The sequence below is a fragment of the Trachypithecus francoisi genome, unplaced genomic scaffold (assembly GCF_009764315.1).
Source record: "Trachypithecus francoisi isolate TF-2019V2 unplaced genomic scaffold, Tfra_2.0 Lachesis_group16, whole genome shotgun sequence".
In the NCBI taxonomy this organism is placed as follows: domain Eukaryota; kingdom Metazoa; phylum Chordata; class Mammalia; order Primates; family Cercopithecidae; genus Trachypithecus; species Trachypithecus francoisi.
In genome coordinates this window covers 4,433,019-4,453,246 of record NW_022681461.1, presented here as the reverse complement: position 1 = coordinate 4,453,246, position 20,228 = coordinate 4,433,019, and the positions used below count along the sequence as shown (strand labels likewise).

General features: G+C 49.7%; 1 protein-coding gene across 18 annotated transcripts in view; it reads left to right on the top strand.

Moving 5' to 3' along the window:
- Nucleotides 1-20,228, top strand: part of WNK2 (WNK lysine deficient protein kinase 2) — a 141,928-nt gene that overhangs the window by 77,983 nt on the left and 43,717 nt on the right. For all 18 annotated transcript variants that reach the window (XR_004443333.1, XR_004443332.1, XR_004443330.1 and 15 more), the window contains exons 12-19: nt 1,276-1,869; nt 4,116-4,409; nt 4,969-5,018; nt 5,862-6,030; nt 6,150-6,266; nt 9,939-10,109; nt 10,213-10,258; nt 10,817-10,936. Coding sequence is in view for 10 of the 18 variants with exons in the window: in XM_033236720.1 (XP_033092611.1) it covers nt 1,276-1,869; nt 4,116-4,409; nt 4,969-5,018; nt 5,862-6,030; nt 6,150-6,266; nt 9,939-10,109; nt 10,213-10,258; nt 10,817-10,936 (1,561 nt within the window). In the remaining 8 variants the exon portion in view is untranslated. The remainder of the gene's footprint in view (nt 1-1,275; nt 1,870-4,115; nt 4,410-4,968; nt 5,019-5,861; nt 6,031-6,149; nt 6,267-9,938; nt 10,110-10,212; nt 10,259-10,816; nt 10,937-20,228) is intronic.

Here is a 20,228-nt window from a genome sequence, read left to right as displayed (position 1 = left end):
CACAGAAAGCAGGTGAATTTGCCTCAGAGGAGCATTCTTCCTGGGGAGCTCCCCCAGGGCCGTGCGGCATGTGGTTCCTTGGAGTTCCAGAGCCAGCCTGTGGCATTGCTGACTGCAGGGAAGCCCAGCCAGCAAGGCTCGACTCACACAGCAGAAGTGACTTCTGCTGTCTCTCTCTGGGGACACTGTCCATCACTTGAGGGACCCGACTGCATGTAACTGGTGCAGAGTGATTCCGGGGCCAGGGCACCGTTGCCCAGGTAAATGGCATGGAGGATTCTAGGTGTTCCTGAGGCCTTCGGTGACCCCGACTAGAAGTGTGCTTCACTCCGAAGATGGGGCAGGCGAGTGTTCCCGTGATTCTCGAGCCCCATCTGGAAGATTCTTTTGTGTTGTCTTACCCTGCTCAGGCCCAGATGTCACCACAGGACGTTAGGCAGCTTCAGAGTCTAGTGAAATCATGATCTTGCTCGTTCAGACAGACGGGAGTTCATGTGCATTTTTGCTGCCTCTTGACTGCATGGAGGTGTAGGCCGTGACACACACCAGCATGCACGAGAAGGCTGTCAAAGATGGAAATGCTAAGTCCACGTGGCCGGGCGTCAGCCACCCCCAGGAGGCACATGCATTGCTGAGAAGTATAGGCGAGGTTTCGGGAGTCCCTGCTGTGGGAATGCTGGACAGGATAGGGGTGTCCCCGGAGCCAGCTAAGGTGGCTCAAAGATTTGCTTTCTCTGAGAACCCTCTGAGAAGTTAGGTTTCAGCTTGAATTTGTGCATGTTGCAGGGATCAGGCTAAGGTGATTTCAGATGCTCAGGGCCAGTCTGGCGGCTCTGGCAGTCCCAGCCCTTCCACATGAAAACTCTCCAGAGCTCTGAAGTCACTCCTCTATGATTCATGGCCACTGCTCCTGCTGCTCACACTATGTGCGCTGCCCCTGACTCCCTCAGAGCCCCCAGCAGGGCTGTCGCGAGTGTGGACACAGGGAGATCTCCCTGCGCTGGACCGGGGGTGATCTAGCAGGTCGTTCCCAGCCTGCCAACTTTCCTTTTCTATTTGAAGAGCTTTACATGGTTGGGATTTCTGCTTCTGTTGGGTTTATCTTTGGGTTCCCTTCAACAGCAGCTACACAAAGGTGTCTCGGAGGGAAAGGGTCATGCTGTCTTCATCCCATGTCCCCTCGTCCCCAGTGACTGTGGCTGTCCTTGCATGCAAGTGCCGTGGTCAGGGACCCTGGTTGGGGCCCACACTGACACACTTCTGTGTCTCTTTCAGATGCCCCCGATTCCTGTTGTGCCCCCCATCACGCCCCTGGCGGGAATCGACGGCCTCCCTCCGGCCCTCCCAGACCTGCCAACCGCGACCGTGCCTCCCGTGCCACCACCTCAGTATTTCTCTCCAGCCGTGATCTTGCCGAGCCTCGCTGCCCCACTCCCCGCTGCGTCCCCAGCCTTGCCTCTGCAGGCTGTGAAGCTGCCCCACCCCCCTGGGGCACCCCTGGCCGTGCCCTGCAGGACCATTGTGCCAAATGCACCGGCCACCATCCCCCTGCTGGCCGTAGCCCCACCGGGCGTGGCCGCCCTGTCTCTTCATTCTGCTGTGGCCCAGCTCCCGGCCCAACCTGTATACCCAGTGGCCTTCCCACAGATGGCACCCACCGACGTCCCTCCTTCCCCCCACCACACGGTGCAGAATATGAGGGCCACCCCTCCCCAGCCGGCACTGCCCCCACAACCTACGCTACCCCCGCAACCCACACTGCCCCCACAACCTGTGCTGCCCCCGCAGCCGGCACTGCCTGTGCGCCCTGAGCCCCTCCAGCCCCACCTTCCTGAACAAGCTGCTCCAGCTGCTGCACCAGGGAGCCAGGTAATCACCTGCTGGGCAGGGGCTCACCCTCCCAGCATCCGGGGACCCTCAGGACCCAGAGATGCAAAGGACTCTTGGCTACTCTGTCCTCCCGCTCCCTTCGCTGGGCCTGTGCTATCCCTGAGCACCTTGATTGAGGGGCAGCTGGGGGCCAGGCAAGGAGACAGCTTTGCCCGGGGTTGCCTCTCTCAGGAAGAGATGTGTGTGAGATTGAGGGAGGTGGGGGCTGGCGCCAGTGCGGGGCATCTGCGTTTCCTCCATGTTCTGAATGCTCAGGAGATGCAGGAGTCTGTGCCTGATAGGTTCTGTGTCCCTCCCTTCCCACGGCTCTATGGCCCCTGCTCTTGTGGTGTCTTTGTACCTGCCCTCACCCAGGCCCGGTCTGGCAGCCTTGGTGTGGCTGGCATTGGGGCACAGGGCGTCTGTCTGAGGTCCGCCCTTCAAAGAGCACCTTGTCAGGATGAGGCAGGGTGACAACCCCATCTTAAGGCGGGCGAGGAAGCGAGGCCAATGGTGGGGTGGGAGCTGGGGGCAGATGGCACTGCTGGCTGCAAGGGTGGTCATGGTGGGACCTGGGGCCATGTCCTGGTGTAAGGTCAGGTGGATACCTCGTGGCAGCATGCTGGCTGGCTGTGAAGGGGCGCTCTGGAACACAGGATATGCACCCCGCTGGTGGGAGGCCTTCCCACAGGGATCTACACCCCTACCCAGTCCACTCACGTTTTGGGGCTTGCAGACTATTCTGTTCCAACTTGAGTGAGGGGAGAGGGGCTGGCGTGGGAGCCTTCCCACCTGGGCATTCTCGCACCTGGGCCTCCTTACCTGGGTCCCATCCTTCCTGGCGTTTTCCCACCTGGGCCTCCTCACCTGACCTCCTCCTACCTGGCTCTGAGCCCTGTCAGTCCTGTAACTGTGGCACAGCCCTGCCTTTTGAGCCTCCGCCTCTGCAGGAAAGTGGCTGGCGTGGCCCTAACATGAAGGGGTCTGGGGTGAAGCATCCCTGGTGCCAGGTGCCCCCCAGCTCTCTTAGTGCTGAATCCAGTCTGGAGTGAGCTGCGCCACTGTGAACCGTTCCTCCTGGCCATCACTTCCTGCTGTCTTATCTCCAGAGGGCTTTGTGTGTAGAGAAGGAAGGGGTGGTACATACTGGAGAGCAGGGTGGCGTTTGATTAGACAGTGAGTGGGAAGAATCGCGTCCGTCCTGTAGCCCACCTGAGTAAGCACTGTTGGTCCCAGCAGGTTCAGTGGCAGCTCAGAGCCCGCTGGTTCACAGTCAGGTCTGTTTCTCAGAAAGCCGAGGGTCACAGCAGGGAGCAGGAGGGGGACTTTGCTGTCTGGGCCTTCCTACCTGAAGAGCCTTTCTGGCCACAGTTAGTGGCTACAGAGGGGTGCCCTGTGACATGTGAGGGTCACTGCCAGACTCAGTGGCTGACCCTGCTGTTTGGCTGGGGAAGGATCCAGAAGTCTGTTGATGAGCTGGGCTGGCCACCCCGTGGGGTCCCCTGAATGCAGCAGCTGGGGTGTATGTCCAGGAGGGAAGTGGCCACCGACCAGGCTGGGGCTTGGTATTTCTGACCCCGCCACTGGCTGCCAACAGAGGGTCTCAGGGCCAGCAGGCCCATGAATGTGGCTGTTCCTTCCAGCCCTAAGAGGTGAGAAGTTCCTCTAAATTTTCAGCCTTCTCAACTCCAAAATGGGGCAGAAGACAGAGGGTACTTGCACTTTCCAATCCATGGTTCCTCTTTCCCCGCTTGTCTTACCTTTTACTGCCAAAGAGCTTTTAGAGGGAGATGAGAATGGTGAGAAGGCCAAGCCTAAGCCGCCGTTGCCCTCCAGAAGGCGGCAGGTGTCGGTGCGCACTCTGAGGCCCTGTGCGTGCTCTGACCAGGGGGCCAGTTGGGGCAGGCTGCCGCAGGCCCCAAAGGGGTCATGGGGGCCTGGCTTTGATGCTTTGTGTGTCCTCTGACCCTTCAGCCAAGCTTGGCAGGTTCATAGAGCCCTGTTCCTGACCTTTCCACACAAATAGACTCTTCCACAGAAAGGGGCGTGAGAATGCCTATTTTTGTTTGCTTCTGCTCACTCCATCGGCTAAATGTGCTCTGAGACAGGGACTCCCCTTGGGGAGGGTGTGGACTGGAGAGGGGCGTTCCCATCTTGGCCTGGGTGTTCCCAGATACACCTGGGCACGGCCCCCTCAGTGAAGGCAGCGCCAGCCCTCACTTGCATCTTGTCCCCTGTGCCCCCAGATTCTGCTTGGCCACCCAGCTCCCTATGCTGTGGATGTCGCCGCTCAGGTGCCCACCGTGCCTGTGCCACCGGCTGCGGTCCTCTCCCCGCCTCTGCCGGAAGTGCTGCTGCCCACCGCCCCTGAGCTCCTGCCTCAGTTCCCCAGCTCCCTGGCTACGGTGTCCGTCTCTGCGCAGAGTGTGCCCACCCAGACCGCCACGCTTCTGCCACCAGCAAACCCGCCACTGCCTGGCGGGCCCGGGATCGCCAGCCCCTGCCCAGCTGTCCAGCTGACGGTGGAACCAGCCCAAGAGGTGTGTGCCCCTCCCCCCAGCTTGTCCCATGACTGGGCGGTTGCGGCCACCGGGGGTCCGCACAGTGACCTGGGGTCTTAGTCCTAGAGGTTGGGGTTGCTTGGCTCTGGGACAGTCACCCAGGCTCTGTTCTCACCTCTCCCTAGATTTCATACTTTCTGTAAGCCACATCAAGACGGAGGGTGTGATTTTTATAGACACAGGTTTAGAGGATGCTTTCCCTGGGACAGGATGCCAGAGACTGTGAAAAGCTTTCATAACACCAATGTGTCCTTTTTGACGGATGATCAAAGCGGGTTAACATTTCTGGAAAGGAAGTCGCTCCCAGCTTTTATTAATCCACTTGGGTCCAAGCGTTTCAACAAGATAAAAACCTCCATGCCTGCTCCCGTTGTGATGCCCCCCGGGTCGTACCCACCTGGCTGCAGAAGAGACAGGAGAAGGCAGGGGAGCAGGCTGGGCCCAGGAGGTGGGGAGGGAGAGCTGACTGCGCGGCTGTGCCCACGGGGAGGCAGGAGCCCGCATGACCCGTTCTCTTTTCTCTGGGTTTTTATTTCAGGAGCAGGCCTCACAGGACAAGCCGCCCGGCCTCCCGCAGAGCTGTGAGAGGTACTGTGGCCCAGCCTCGACCTCGCAGGACGGGTGTGGGGGCGCAGGCCCATACAGCCACTCAGCCTGGCTCCTGCCGCTGCTTCACCTGGAACCCACTGCAGTTAGCCCTGATGCCGTGAGGGGTTTTTGAAACCTGACCTGGTGGAGCCTCAGGGGCCTTCTCTCTGGGTCTTGCTGGCTGTTGTTGGAGTTTGGTAGCCAGAGGCCCCTGGCTGGGCTCTCGGTCCCTGCTCTGGTTTGCAGTGCTGAGAATGTTCCAGAACGGAGAGGCTATGGGCGGAGTTGGCAGTGCCCAGAGGCTAGGAGGGGGCTGGGAGGGTGGCTCCCTATGTACAAGGCTGAATCCAGCCCAGATCCTGGGTCTCCTGGCCTCCTGGGCTGTGGACAGAGGAGTTTCAGAAAATGAACTGTGTCCTTTTTTGAACTGTGACCATTTGTTCCACCCTTCTGGGGTTCTGGGCACTGCCTGTACTTGGCATTTTGCAAACTGCAAAATGAATTGGCCTCACAATAGTGGTGGATGTGTTTCTGTTGCTGTGGCACAGATGGGGAAACCGAGGCACGGGGCAGATTCACAGGTCAGGAGACTGAGAGGACCAAGGTCACGCAGCTAGTAGGAAGCCTGTGCTTCCCTCTGCCCGTGCCACTGGGGTGCAGCAGGGAGCTGGGTGAGGGCCCGGAAGCAGGCTTGGTGTATTCGCACAGGACAGGGGCTGCCCCTGTAGGTCACGAATTTGGGCCCTGGAGACTCCAGACTGTTCCGAAGAAGTTGACTTTCCCCACCATTGCCGACGTGCTGGTTGTCCTTTGGTGCCATTAATGTTCTTGGGTTTTGCTCAGCTATGGAGGTTCTGATGTCACTTCTGGAAAAGAGCTGAGTGACAGCTGCGAAGGCGCCTTTGGAGGGGGCAGGCTGGAGGGCAGGGCAGCCCGGAAACACCACCGCAGGTCCACGCGCGCGCGCTCCCGGCAGGAGAGGGCCAGCCGGCCCCGGCTTACCATCTTGAACGTGAGTGGGCGGGGCACGTGGGGGGGCGTGGCGCGCGGGGGCGTGGCGTGGGGGGGTGGGCGTGTGGTGGGTGCGCACGTGGGTGCGCGCATGGCGGGTGCTGATGGCGCCCCTTCCAGGTCTGCAACACTGGGGACAAGATGGTGGAGTGCCAGCTGGAGACGCACAACCACAAGATGGTGACCTTCAAGTTCGACTTGGATGGGGACGCACCTGATGAGATTGCCACGTATATGGTGAGGCTGAGTCTGGGTGGCTTGCCTCCTGGTGTTCCTTGGGCACGTGTGGGCCTGAGCAGAGCGCCACAGGTCACATGTCAAGCCTGGCCTTGTGTGGAGGTGTCAGTTGGCCCAGGGGCTTTTCGGGCTCTTCCCCACACTGGGCGGAAACCCCTTGGATTTGGAAGAACAACTTGAAGGATGTTCTAACCATTCTAAGATGCTGCTCCCTGAGGGCTTCCGGAGCATCTGAGCCCTTCCTCCGAATAAAAGGAAGCCTTGTGGGTAGGTTCGTTGAGTGAGGCATGGGGAGGACATCCCGGAGTCTAATGTCCTGTGGTCCTTGCTTAGAGCTTCCTCCAGCCTCGCCAGCTGGGGTGCGGGTTCTGAGCCCTGACCCATGTCCCATATCCCCTCCCAGCTCTGCCTGCATCTCCCTCTGGAGCCACCTTCTCCCTGCCTGTGCAGACCAACCTGAGTCCCTGAGCACCTTGTAGGCCTTCACAGCCCCACACCTGTTGTCCCCAGCACCTGAGCCAGGCTAGGAGTGGGGATGGTTTTCGGGCCCTCAGAAACTCTCCATCTGAAAGCACAACGAAGAAACATGGAAAGGATGCACATGTGTTCCTCAAACTGCCTGGTCCATCCATGACTGCCTCCCAGGAGGACATTCTCCCCAGACCATTATTCCTGCATGAGTGAGGTTTAGGGAGCCAGGTCCTAAAGGGGCCAGCAGCACACTGGACAGTGTTGTAGCGCTCACTCCAGATGGCCACCAAGTGCTTGAAGTGGGCCGGCATGAGTAGGGAATAGAATATTCCATTCAAGTTAATAAGATAGATTGCCCCATGTGCCTGCCTGCAGCTGCTGCATTGCACATCATCAGAAAGCTGTCCCCATTGGGCTACATCCCCTTGGCCACCCCTGCCCTGGCTTCATGAAATCCTCCTGTGGGCTTTGCAGGGGAAGCCCCTGGCTTTCTGCTCCTAGGAAGCAAGTCCTTCCCTTAGTGTCTGCTTTGCAGAGACACCTTGGACAAAGCCCTCCCAGAGCCCAGGCCCAGGGCATAGTCCCCTGCAGCGTTAGAGAAATTCTTCTGACACTTGCTACAGTGGTCAGGAAGACTTTATTCAGGACTGTGGCAATAGGCGAGAGAGAATGAGTTTAACTCCGAATGCAGCAGAGACCACAGGGGATTGGTAGCAGAGGAGCAGCGTGGTGATGGGTGGCTGGAAAATAGCTAAGAGGAGACATCATGGTTGGGGATTCTGGAGAAACTCTCATAACAGGATCCGTGCTGGGGGCAGGTGAGAGACTTTGTTGAACCTCAAAGGTGGGAGATGAGGAATATGGTCAGATACAAAGGCTGGGAATTCTTGCTACAACTGGCTTAGGCTGAAGACATGATGGGGCCTAGTCAAGCCTATTTGGAGAGTCAGAGGCGCCAGCTGTGCTTCAGTCGGGGCGGAGTCTTTGTCAGCAGCAAGCAGCTGGTTCGTCAGTGCAGCGCGAACACCAGGTCCTCCCTGGGCCGCTGAAACTGGAGAACATGTCTTCTCTCATCTTACCGTGTTTTTAACCTGTGTCTGGTATTACTTTATACACATGTGCTTCAAACAGGATCGAGTGTAATGATAAGTGCATTCCTGTGAAGTTATCACTCAGCCACCGGCTGATGCTGCGTGTGCGGCTGATGCCTCCAGCCCCTGCCTGCTGGAGCAGGAAGCCACACACGCGACATCAGCCACATGGGCCTGTGTCATATCCATTGGCCCCCTGGTTTTCAGTCTTCTTGTGTGTCTCTGGTGTGTGAGTCTTTGTGAGCTGCACACATGTAAGTCCTGCACAGTAAGCAATGTGGCTATCTTTAGCTGTGTGCTTTGTAAAAATAGCATCTTCTCAAGCCTTGTTTTTTTCACTCAGCACTCGGATACTCCTCTCATTTTATTGCTTTTTCTGTCATCTTAGTAAACCAAGTCACCTAACATACCTGTCTGAAGCAAGCATGCTACAGATACACAAATTTGGTCTGTAAAAACAGCCCAGCAGCCCTCCTCCTCATAGTCCGTTCCTATCCCAGGGACAGACTGGCTCCAGGGACTCAAGTTGAAGGCTGGGTATGTGGCCAGCGGGACAAGCTTCTGCCCGCCCTGTGGACTCTCTTCCTGTGAGCGTGAGGTACCAGCTGTCCTGAATGTCCCATCAGTGGTTAGAGGTAGCAGGCCTTGGATTCATCATTCTGACCATGACGACCTTGCCAGCCCCTTCATAAAGGTGGAACTGCAGAAGTGTCATTGAATTGGCGTGGATTCTAATGCCAGGTTTTACCTGGACCCTGTATTTTTAGATTTTTGTATTGTTTTCAAATTAATTTTATTCTCAACATACTTAAAAAGAAACATAATAGGAAAACATTTTCTAGTTGCAAAGGGGTTCTAGTTCAGTTTTGTTTAGTGAAAGTTTCACAAAATTGGAACGTTGCTTAAATTCTCGCATGTGGCACTCCAGTCACAGCTGGCTGGATGCTCCAACTTTGGCCACAGTGTATTCCTCTTAGACAACGTCGCAGTCACATGCTACACTAAATTAAGCAGTGAATCACCGAACACAGCACAAGCCAGCACTTTGTCTAGGGGTATATGCGGGTGGTGCTCCTGGGGTTGGGGTCTGGGGTGCCAGGGGAGTGTGGAGCACAGAGGAGCTCTGCTTTGCAGCCAGCTGGTTATAGTAGGGCAGATGTGTCCATCCCAGAAGGGATCTGAGACCACGGATGCCCCAGGCAGGGCCTAGAGCATCTTGGTGACTGCAGAGGTGAGCGCGTGGGAGGAGGTACCATGGCAGGAAAGGGGCAAGGTCTGGACCCCACTGGGTGGTGGCACAGGCTGAACTCTTTCATTGGTATGGCTTTATGAGATGCACAGCGTTCTCTCTGCCTGAGTGGCCAAGGATATAGCCAGAACCGGGTGTGAGCCCGGGATCACGTGCCCATTGTGAAAGTTGGGGACTTGGACGTGTCCTGAGTCCCTGGTCTGGAGGCTTTGTGGCATTCAGGCTATGGTGTGGGACCTCCTCTCAGCCATGACAGGAGCTGCTCATTTGGACATCAGGCCACGCTTGCCTGTGTGCTGGGGCCGTAGTTGAAAGTCAAAGCCTGGGGCTGGGAGAGCGGGGGGTGCACAGACTGAGAGGTGATGTGTGGCCACCCTGCTATAACCTTCCCATCTCCCTGTTGTTTTCTGTCTCCCATAACCTCCTGCTCTCAGGAGCCTTTGCCTTCAAACCCACCCTGCTTGTCTGTCATGACTGCCTGGGCACCTGTGCCCAAATGGACCCCTTCCCCTCTTCCCAGTCCCCATCCTTGGCCCCCTCCATCTTATGCACTCACCTGTTCTGCAGATGGCTGGGTCGGTCTCAGGGTCTGTAACCAGCTTCAGCTGGGGCAGGGCAGTGCTGGCCCAGGTCCCATGCTTGGCGGAGGGAGTTGCTTCTCAAGATGAGGCTGCTCTCCTCCCATCCTGGGGCCATCCATGTCACTTGCTGGGCTGTCCAGCCTCTGTCTTGGGGACCGCACCCTTTCACCATGTCTTCCCGTGGGGCCTGGTGCAGCGTAGACATCCGTCAATCTGGATGAAGACCCAGGGCGGTCTTGGCCTTGTGGGCAGTCCTCACCGGCAGTATGTCCCTTTGCAGGTGGAGCATGACTTCATCCTGCAGGCCGAGCGGGAGACGTTCATCGAGCAGATGAAGGATGTCATGGACAAGGCAGAGGACATGCTCAGTGAGGACACGGATGCTGACCGTGGCTCCGACCCAGGGACCAGCCCGCCACACCTCAGCACCTGTGCCCTGGGCGCCGGGGAGGTGAGGTTGTGAAATCCGGAGTGGGATGTGGCGAGAGTGCGGTGGCTGGGCAGGTGGGCGCTGCAGCTCAGTGAGCTCATTTCTGACCCTCCACCTCCTTCAGGAGAGCCGGCAATCCCAAACCAACACCCCCGTGTATCAGCAGAACGGTGAGTCTGCAACTTCCCTCCCTGCTTTTCAGCAGGCGTTTGATGAAAGTCCTCGCTTAGCATCTTATCAGGGGTTTGGCCATTGCATGGGGGGATTATGGAAGCATGTGGTGACCAGGGGCCCCAGTCTGGGGACAGCTGCCCCGTCCGAGGAGCTGTCATCTGCAACCAGCATCAGGCCTTCATGAATGGTGCCCTGGGCATCCCAGGAACCAAGCCTATGCCAGGGGTCCTCTTGGGAGCTTTAGGGGCTGCCAGTGAGGCACCCCAGGTCGGCTGTGCACCTCTTGCCCTCTGGTGTGAGGGAAGAGCAGGCAGAAGCCAATCACCGAGGCCTCTTTACCAAGGGGCCTGGGGAACCACCTGCTTCATGGAGGGAAGGGATAGGAATTAATGACTGGGAACAGTGTTCTCTGCCCACACCCTTCCTGGAGAAAATCCCATAAATGTAAAGGAGTTCCCCAGACCCACTGTGGCAAGTCTGGTGCAGGTGGTGGGGGTCACACCGGCCTGGAGACGCTCACTCACTCAGCGTGCTGTTTCTGTTCTGCCCTTCAGTCCTGCACACCGGGAAGAGGTGGTTCATCATCTGTCCGGTGGCTGAGCACCCTGCCCCCGAGGCCCCTGAATCTTCGCCCCCACTTCCTCTCAGCTCCCTGCCACCAGAAGCCAGCCAAGGTATGAGCAGCCCGCGCCCACACAAGCCCCTCCCTGTTTCACGTGCAGGCCTCCTTTTGTGCATGACCCAGCCGGTATGTGCACGGTGCCCGGGGCCGTGCAGGGGGCTCACCTGCCCTGTCACCCATGGCACAGAGAAGCCTGTGGGGCTGTGTTCCTATCCCTGTTTTCTGCCAAATCAGCTCAGTCAAAGCAGCCTCCAGGCTTGAGTCTGCTCTGTTACCCCACCAAGCAGGTGGCTCGCATGGCCACCCAGGTGTGTGCTGAAGATCTCCACTGTCCTTCCTTCACAGTGTTAACCTGGCAACTCCTTGCTCCTGTCCCTTTCCTCTGCGCCGCACACCTGCAGCAGACACGCCTCTGCTGATTCTGCTTGCTTTGGGGGGTGGGGTGGGAAAGTCCCTGCTGGCGCTGAGACTCTGATTTTAAAGTGTTCACACAGACGTTTATCACTGTGCATTGATCTGCACCTGCACCTGCCTGTACAGATGCCAACAAGCCTGTGCTTTGGGCTGTCAGTTAAATCTTGATGGTCCTTTGGGAGGCTGAAAATAGTCACTTGAACAAATTTAAGGTTTAATTCCCTATCAGTTGGCAGGGGAAAGTTACTGATTATATAACTTGACGTAATCTTATGGCACATTCATAAAAAATATCTGTAAATCATTTTTAATTTCATATCATGTGCTTCCAGTGACTCCCATTATCTTTGGAGATTCGTTCCCATGGGGGACAGGTCAGCCTAATAACAAAATCCAAACGAAGCAACGAGCTGAAACAAGGTGACCTCAGGTAAAAGGCTTGGGCTCAGCCTGGGCTGAGAAATCGGAGAGAAGCAGCCTTGCCTACAAGATTGAAGTTTTAAATAAGTATATGTTCGTATATTACTTCTGGGTTTTAATACATACACACCCAATTATAAGAAAAACCCTTCTAAGAGCTAATTTTTCCTGTGACGTAGGGGTGCAGGGGACACTGTGGTGTAAGTTTAGGGGACAGTATGGTTAATAGAAGTTAAACCCTCTTTCCTTCATCTATGCACTGAGTGACCTCAGGAAACCTGTTACAGCTGGTTTCTTTCTGTATTAAAAAAAAAAAAAAGGAAAAATTGGTGGCAGATCTGTTAATTTAGATTAACCATCTACTGAGAATAACCAAAAAATGATAAAAGTCATCTGTGTGAAGGCATTTGAAATCTGATCATAGTGGAGAATTATTAGGCTGGGATCCAGGGAAGGATGGAGACATAGGGACGTGAACCTAGTTTTGGCTCCTTTTCCCCAGGGAGCATCTCTCATTCCTGCAGGGGTGGATGAGAGGCTGTGTGGCTTCAGCAGCCTCAGCAGGCTAGAGAAAAGGAGCTTATAGAGTCCAGGGCCCTGAGGGTGGTGTGGTCTTGCTGAAGTGCTGTTCTGGAGAAGGAAGGACCAGCGGGAAGGAGACAGGCCTGCAGAGAGAGGAGCCCACCTCAGAGCGTCTCAGCCCCTCGTGAGGATGGTCTTGCAGTGCCATGGGTTCAGGCATGTGCACGAAAGTCCTTTCTGCAGGAAGGAATATTGTTCTGGGCCTCACGTGACTTGTATGAACAATTTTGTGAATATAATATCTGGCACATAATAAAAATGACCAAAGAGTTGGGTTCTGGGTAAGGTAGAGGGAGCACACACACTCATTTTTCTTTCCACTGAAATGCACTGTCAATCCTGGACAGATGTGGGGCATACCTGTCTGAGTACTTGGGAAAATTTTAGCAATGGGAAGATTGGGGACACACCCCAGAATTCAAAGTGCCACTGAGCTGGTGGTGAGTTGAATGTTTTCCTCTGATATTTCCTGGTTTGAACGAAGTACAGCCCAAGGACCAGAAGCAATGCTTTGGTGCAGGCAGGAAAGACTCGAGGAGAGATCCTGTAGTTCCAGCTCCCAGACCAGGAAAGGCAACTCCTAAAGCTCAGAGAAGAGAGAGAACCCCTCCCCATTGCTCACCCCCCGTCTCTTGCACCAGCACCCAGACAGTTCTGGAGGTAACAGGAGCAGCAGGTAACAGGAACATGCAGGAGCCAGAATAGTGAGAGCAGAGAACCATTCTTTATTTGAGGAAGCCAGGGCTTTAGGAGCACAGAACCAAAACCTGTCGCATTTTTTTTTCCTCTGTCCTCTTGCCACCTTGTCATTCATGGCACAGGCACAGAATTGGGTGGTTTCTGTTCAGAGGTTTGGAAAGGTGAGTCCTAGGGAACCAGGAAGTATCATGGAGAGCACAGAAAAAGAGTTTGGGAAAGTAACCCTGTAGTTGTTTATAGACTCCTGGGCTCACCCCCAACCTGTGCATGCATGCATCTGATCCTAATAGCGTGTAAGAAATTTTGGCAACTGAGCTAATGAGTAGACCTCGCCCAGGTTCCAGTACACCTGTTTCAGATGCAATTAGTACTGCGAAGGCATTAAAAGTGGAACTGACCTGTAACCACAGCCCATAGAAGGCAGGTTGCAACTTGCAGTCTGAGGCTAACTAGGTTGATTGCCTACTGAAGCAAAAATATTAACCATCATAGGGTTTGAACAAGTCTCAGGATTTCCTAATGTCATGAAAATGTTCAGAATAGAATTAGAAATAATTTGGCAAATGAAAAACCATGAAAATGTTAACTTGCCTGGAAAAAGATAGCCATGGTGCCAGTGATAAGATGATGTAGATTTTGGGATGATCTGACAAAAACTTTAAAGTAACTGTTATAAATATAACTGAAAAAGCAGTGACAAACATTCTTGAAACAAATGATAAAGTAGAAAGTATCTGCAAAGAAACAGAAGATGCAAAGAAGAAACAAATGGAATTTTTAACATTGAAAGTTAAAATACCTGAAATCGTCCAACTGGAAAACAGGGGAGAAAGATAGAAAAAAATAAACAGAGCTTCAAGGAACTGTGGAACAATAACTAAAGGGCTAACTTGTGTGTCATTAGAGTCTCAAAAGGAAAAGATGAAGAATGCGGTGCTGAAAACATATTTGAAGAAATAATGCCAAAAATTTCCCAAGTTCGTTGAAAGGCATAAGTCTACAGATTCCAGAAGCTAAACAAACCCCAAATAGGTTAAATGCAAATCAATCTGCTGAAAAGTAAAGACAGCCAGACCAAAATTATGCATTACCTAGATTGGAACAGTGATTCGAATGACTATAGATTTCTCACCAGAAAGTGTGGTGTTCAGAAGAAAGCAGCAGGCCATTTTTAAAGTGTTGAAAGAAAAAACTGTCCATTCAGAATTCTGTTTCCAGGGAAAAGACCATTCACGAATGAGGCTGAAGTAAGGCCATTCTCAAATAAAGAAAACCAAGGGAGTACATGGGCTGCACATCTACTCTAAAATTAGAATTACTAAAGATCTTCAGACAGAAAGGAAATGAGACTAGAAGAGAACCTGGAATATCCGGGCTGAAGGAAGAGCAACAGAAGTTGTACATATAATAGACTGTTCTTCTCCTCAAGTTCTTTAAAACATTTCTGACAATTGAAGTAAAAAAAAGATTATAACAATGTTTGATAGAGCTTTCAATGTATGTAGATGTAATATATAACACAACTATGATATGGCAGGTTACCTATACATTACTACATTCCAATTCAAGTGATAGACTACTAATTCTTTTTTTTTTTTTTAACCTTCCATTCCACCAGTGTGGCAAATGGAAGGTAAACTACTAATTCCAAGTAGACTGTGAAAAGTTAAGTATATATTTTGGAATTCCTAGAGCAACCACTGAAAGAATTGTACAAAAAAATGTGTATAGGCAAAATCATAATAGATAAGATGAACTAAAAAAATTCAAAGGCCAAGCGTGGTGGCTCATGCCTGTAATCCCAGCACTTTGGGAGGCCAAGGTGGGGGGATCACCTGAGGTTGGGAGTTTGAGACCAGCTTCACCAACATGGAGAAACCCCGTCTCTACTGAAAATACAAAATTAACTGGGTGTGGTGGCACATGCCTGTAGTCCCAGCTACTCAGAAGGCTGAGGCAGGAGAATCACTTGAACCTGGGAGGTGGAGGTTGCAGTAAGCTGAGATCACGCCACTGCACTCCAGCCTGGGCAACAAGAGCGAAACTCTGTCTCAAAAAAAAAAAAAATTCAAATAACCCGAAAGAGGAAATGAGAAGAGAAATAAAATAATTTTTAATTAGGCTGGGCGCGGTGGCTCAAGCCTGTAATCCCAGCACTTTGGGAGGCTGAGGCGGGCGGATCACGAGGTTAGGAGATCGAGACCATCTTGGCTAACACGGTGAAACCCCGTCTCTACTAAAAAAAAAAAAACTAGCCGGGGGAGGTGGCGGGCACCTGTAGTCCCAGCTACTTGGGAGGCTGAGGCAGGAGAATGGCGTAAACCCGGGAGGCGGAGCTTGCAGTGAGCTGAGATCTGGCCACTGCACTCCAGCCTGGGCGATAATAATAATAATAATTTTTAATTAACCCAGAAAAAAACCAGAAAACAAACAATAAAATGGCAGACCTTAATCTAAACATACTGATAATTAACCTCAAGGTAACAATTTTAACACATCAATTTAAAAAAGTGATTATGAGAATGGATTAAATGGAAAAACCAAACAACTTGAGCTAAGTATATGTTATCTACTAGAAACTTCAAATACAACAATACTGATGAACTGAAAGGTCAGAAGAAAAAGGACAATAAAAGATAGCCCGTGCAAACACAAGTCACAAGAATGCTGGATTGCCTGTGTTAATTTCTGACAAAATAGACTTCAGAGCAAAGAAATTACCAGGGTTAAAAAGAGACTTTATTTATTTATTTATTTACTTACTTACTTAGTTTTTGAGATGGAGTCTTGGTCTGTTGCCAGGCTGGAGTGCAGTGGCGTGATCTTGGCTCATTGCAACCTCTGCCTCCCTGAGTTCAGGCAATTCTGCCTCAGCCTCCCAAGTAGCTAGGACAATAGGCACACACCACCATTCCCAGCTAATTTTGTATTTTTCGTAGAGACAAGGTTTCACCATGTTGGCCAGGATGGTCTCGACTCTTGACCTCATGATCCACCTGCCTCGGCCTCCCAAAGTGCTGGGGTTACAGACGTGAGCCACCGTGCCCAGCTGACATTACATATTTATAAAGAATAAATTCATCAAAGGACATAACAGCCCTAAATGTATACACACCTAATAGCAGAGCTTCAAAACTAACAGAACTGAAAGCAGAAATAGACAAATCCACAACTATAGTTGGAGACTCCAACACTCTCAATAATAGATAGAACTAACAGACAGAAAATTAGCGAGAATATAGAAGATCTGAAAACACTATCAACTAACTTGACCTAATTGACATTTATAGAACACTCCACTCAAAAACAGAATACTTTTTTTCGAGTACGTATAGAACAATTAATATATCCTGAGTTATAAAACAAAACTTAACAAATTTAAAAGTATTGAAATTATGTCACATATGTTCTCCTATACAGTGTAATATAAAATTAAATAACACATAAATAATTTACAGGTAAGAGAAAAAGTTGGAAGGAAAGCAATTTGAAATGAACAAGAATGAAAATACAGCATAATAAATTTGTGGGATGTAGTTAAAGCAGTACTTAGAGGGAAATTTATAGCACTAAAATGCTTAGATGAGAAAAGAGGACTCAAGTCAGTAACTCAACCTTCTACCTTAGGTAGAAACAAGGAAAACCTATAGGAAAATAAATCTGAAGCAAGCATAATGAAGAAAATAAAGACAAGAGCAGAAAGCTATGATATCTAGAACAAAAATCATAGGCCAAACCCAATGAAACGAACTTATTTTTTTAGAAGTTAATAAAATGATAAACCTCTAGCAAGACTGGAAGGAAAAAACAAAATACCAATACTAAAGAAAACACATAAAAGACCAATATCAGGAATAAAAGAGGTATATTACTGTAGATAAAGGATAAAAAGATAATACTGCAATAGTCTGAATAAGCCTACAGACAGAAATTAAGCAATTTAGGTGAAAGAGACTAATTCCTCAAAAGCCGTAAACTACTAAAAGTCATCTAAGATAGAATAGATAATCTAAATAGCCCTATACCTATTTTTAAATTCATTCTTTTAATAATGAATTTGTAGTTAAAAATCTCCCCAAAAAGAATTCTCCAGGCCAAAATAGTTTCACTGGTGACCTCTGCCAGACATTTAAAAGAGATTCAACACCAATACCACTTCCACAAAATCTCTTCCAGAAAATAGAAGAGGAAAGAACACTTCCCAAATCATTTTACAAGGCCAGCACTGCCTTGATTTTAGGACCAGCCAAAGACAGTACCAAAAAAGAGAATGATAGACCAATAAGTCTCATGAACATAGAGGGCAAATATTCTCAAAATATTAGCAAGTCAAATTCAGCACTGTATTAAAAGGACAGTATGCCATGAGAAAGTGGGTATATGCTGGGAGAGCAATATTGAAGAGTCAGTCCACCATATTAATAGTCTAAAGAAGGAAGAAACATATGATCATAACAGTTGACACAGCAGAATCATTTGACTAAATACAATATCCATTTATGACAAAAATCCTCGGCAAACAAGCTAGGCACAATTGCACATGCCTATAGTTGTAGCTCCTTGGGAGGCTGAGGCAGGAGGATCACTTGAGGCCAGGAGGTCGAGGCTGCAGTGTGCTAAGATTGTGCCTGTGAATGGCCACTGCATTCCAGCCTGGGCAACATAGCAAGACCCAGGTTTCTTTAAAAAAAAAAAAATTATATATATATATATATATATAATATATATGTATAATTATATATGTATAATATATATATAATAATTCTTAGCAAACTAAGAAAATAAGGGTACTTCTTCAGTCTGATTAATGTAAAACACACACACACACACAACATAAAAACTCACTGTTTACAGCATATGAGACCAACTGTGTTCTCCCTAATATTGAGAAACAAGGCAATAATATGTTTTCACCTATCTTATTCAGCACTGAACTGTTTTAGCCAGACTTAAAGACAAGCAAGAAACAGAAGTGAAAGGTATGTGGATTAAAAAGAAAGAAATAAAACTATCTTATTTGCAGATAACATGATTTCATATGTATGTAGATGATGACATGGATTCTACAGCAACAACTCCTAGAACTAATAAGTGAGTTTAGCAATACCATAGGATACGCAGTCCTCATACAAAAATACCTCAATATTTCTGTATACTGGCAGTGAACAATTGAAAACCCAAAATTTGAAGGCTCACCATTTATAGTAGCTCCCCACAAAAGGATATACATAGATCCAAATTTAATGAAACATGCAGAATCTGTATGCTGAAAACTACAAAGTACTAATGAAATGAATCAAAGGTTACCTAACTAGAGACGCATACTGTGTTCATGGATTGGAAGACTCGACATAGTAAAACTGTCACTTCTCCCCAAATGGATCTGTAGATGCATTGCAGTGACAAACATTAAAGCAGACTACTTTTTGTAGATACTGACATTCTAAAATTTATATGGAAGTACAAAGGACATAGAAATGGCTAAAATCGTTTTGAAAATGGAGAATCAAGTTAGAGGGATCACATTACTGAATATTAAGATTACTGTGAAGTTACAGTCATCTAGACAGTATAATGGCAAAGGGATTGGTACACAGATTGGTGGAACAGAATGAGCCCAGAAATAGACCCACACAAATATGGCCATTTGATTTTTTTGAGAAAGATGCAAAAGCAATCCAAGAAAAGATAATCTTTTCAATAGATGTTGGAACAATTGGTCATCCTTATGCAGAAAAATGAACCTTTACCCTAAGCCTCACATTTTACTCAAAACTTAATTCAAAGTGGATCAAATACAAAATGCAAAAACTGTATAACTTTCACAGGGAAACACTGGAGAAAAGTCTTTTTTGATTTGTGCCAGGCAGGAGTTCTTAGACCTGACACCAAAAATATGATGTATAAAAGAAAAAATGGATACATTAGACAATGTCAAAATTAAAATATCTTGCTCTGTGAAAACTGCTGTTAAGAGACTGAAAAGACAAGCCACAGACTGGTAGCCAGTAATGGCAAATCACATATCCAACGTGGTGTCTGTGCCAGGAATGTGTAAAGAATTCTCAAAACTCAACAGTAAAACGAGCATAAAAAAAGGAGCAACTCAGCTGGGGGCAGTGGCTCACGCCTGTAATCCCAGCACTTTGGGAGTCCGAGGCGGGTGGATCATGAGGTCAGGAGTTCAAGACCAGCCTGGCCAAGATGGTGAAACCCTGTCTCTACTAAAAATACCAAAGTTAGCCGGGTGTGGTGGTGGGCGCCTGTAATCCCAGCTACTCGGGAGGCTGAGGCAGAGAATTGCTTGAACCCGGGAGGCAGAGATTGCAGTGAGCCAAGATCGCACCACTGCACTCCAGCCTGGGCGACTGAGCTAGACTCTGTCTCAAAAAAAAACAAAAAATAGCAACTCACTTGAGCAGATGACCAGACACTTCATCAAAGAGGGTATAAGGATGGCAATTAAGTCCATGAAGAGTTGTTCAATATTGTTGACTACTGGGGAAATGTAAGTTAAAGCAGCCGCAGGGAGGCATCACTGGACACCCGTTAGAATGACTAGACTGAGTACATCAAATCTGGGTGTGGCTGTGGAACAGCTGGAACTCATACATTTCTGGGGGGATGTAAAATGGTACAGCCATTCTAGAAGACAGCTAGGCAGTTTATTATAAAAGATATATTTACTATATGTCATAGCAATTTTACTCAGTTTTTACCCTAGAAAAATGAAAACTTACGTTCACTTAAACACCTACGTATGAACGATGATAGTTTTACTCATAATTACCCAATTGCCAAAACTGGAAACAACGCAGTTTTCCTGCAGTGGGTAAATAGATAAAAACTATGGTACTTTGAAAAAGCAATATATCATTGGTAAATTGATCAACATGGGTGAACCTCAAAGGCCTTAAACTGAGTGAAATAGGCCAATCTCAAAAGGCTTCGTACTGTATAATTCCATTTATAATGACATTTTTAGAAAGCTAAACTATAATAAGGAACAGGGTCAGTGCTTGCCAGAGATTAGGAGAGTGTTCCTATATAGGGAACATGCAAGGAGGTGTTTTGGGGTGATGGAATTGTTTTCTATCCTGATTGTGGTGGTAACTAAATGGATAATACATGTGTGTCCAAACTCATAGAACCCTACCCATAAAGAAAAAGTTAATGTTACTGTATGGTAAGTTTTAAAGTTCTTTTAAGTTTACATGTGTTGAAAAAGA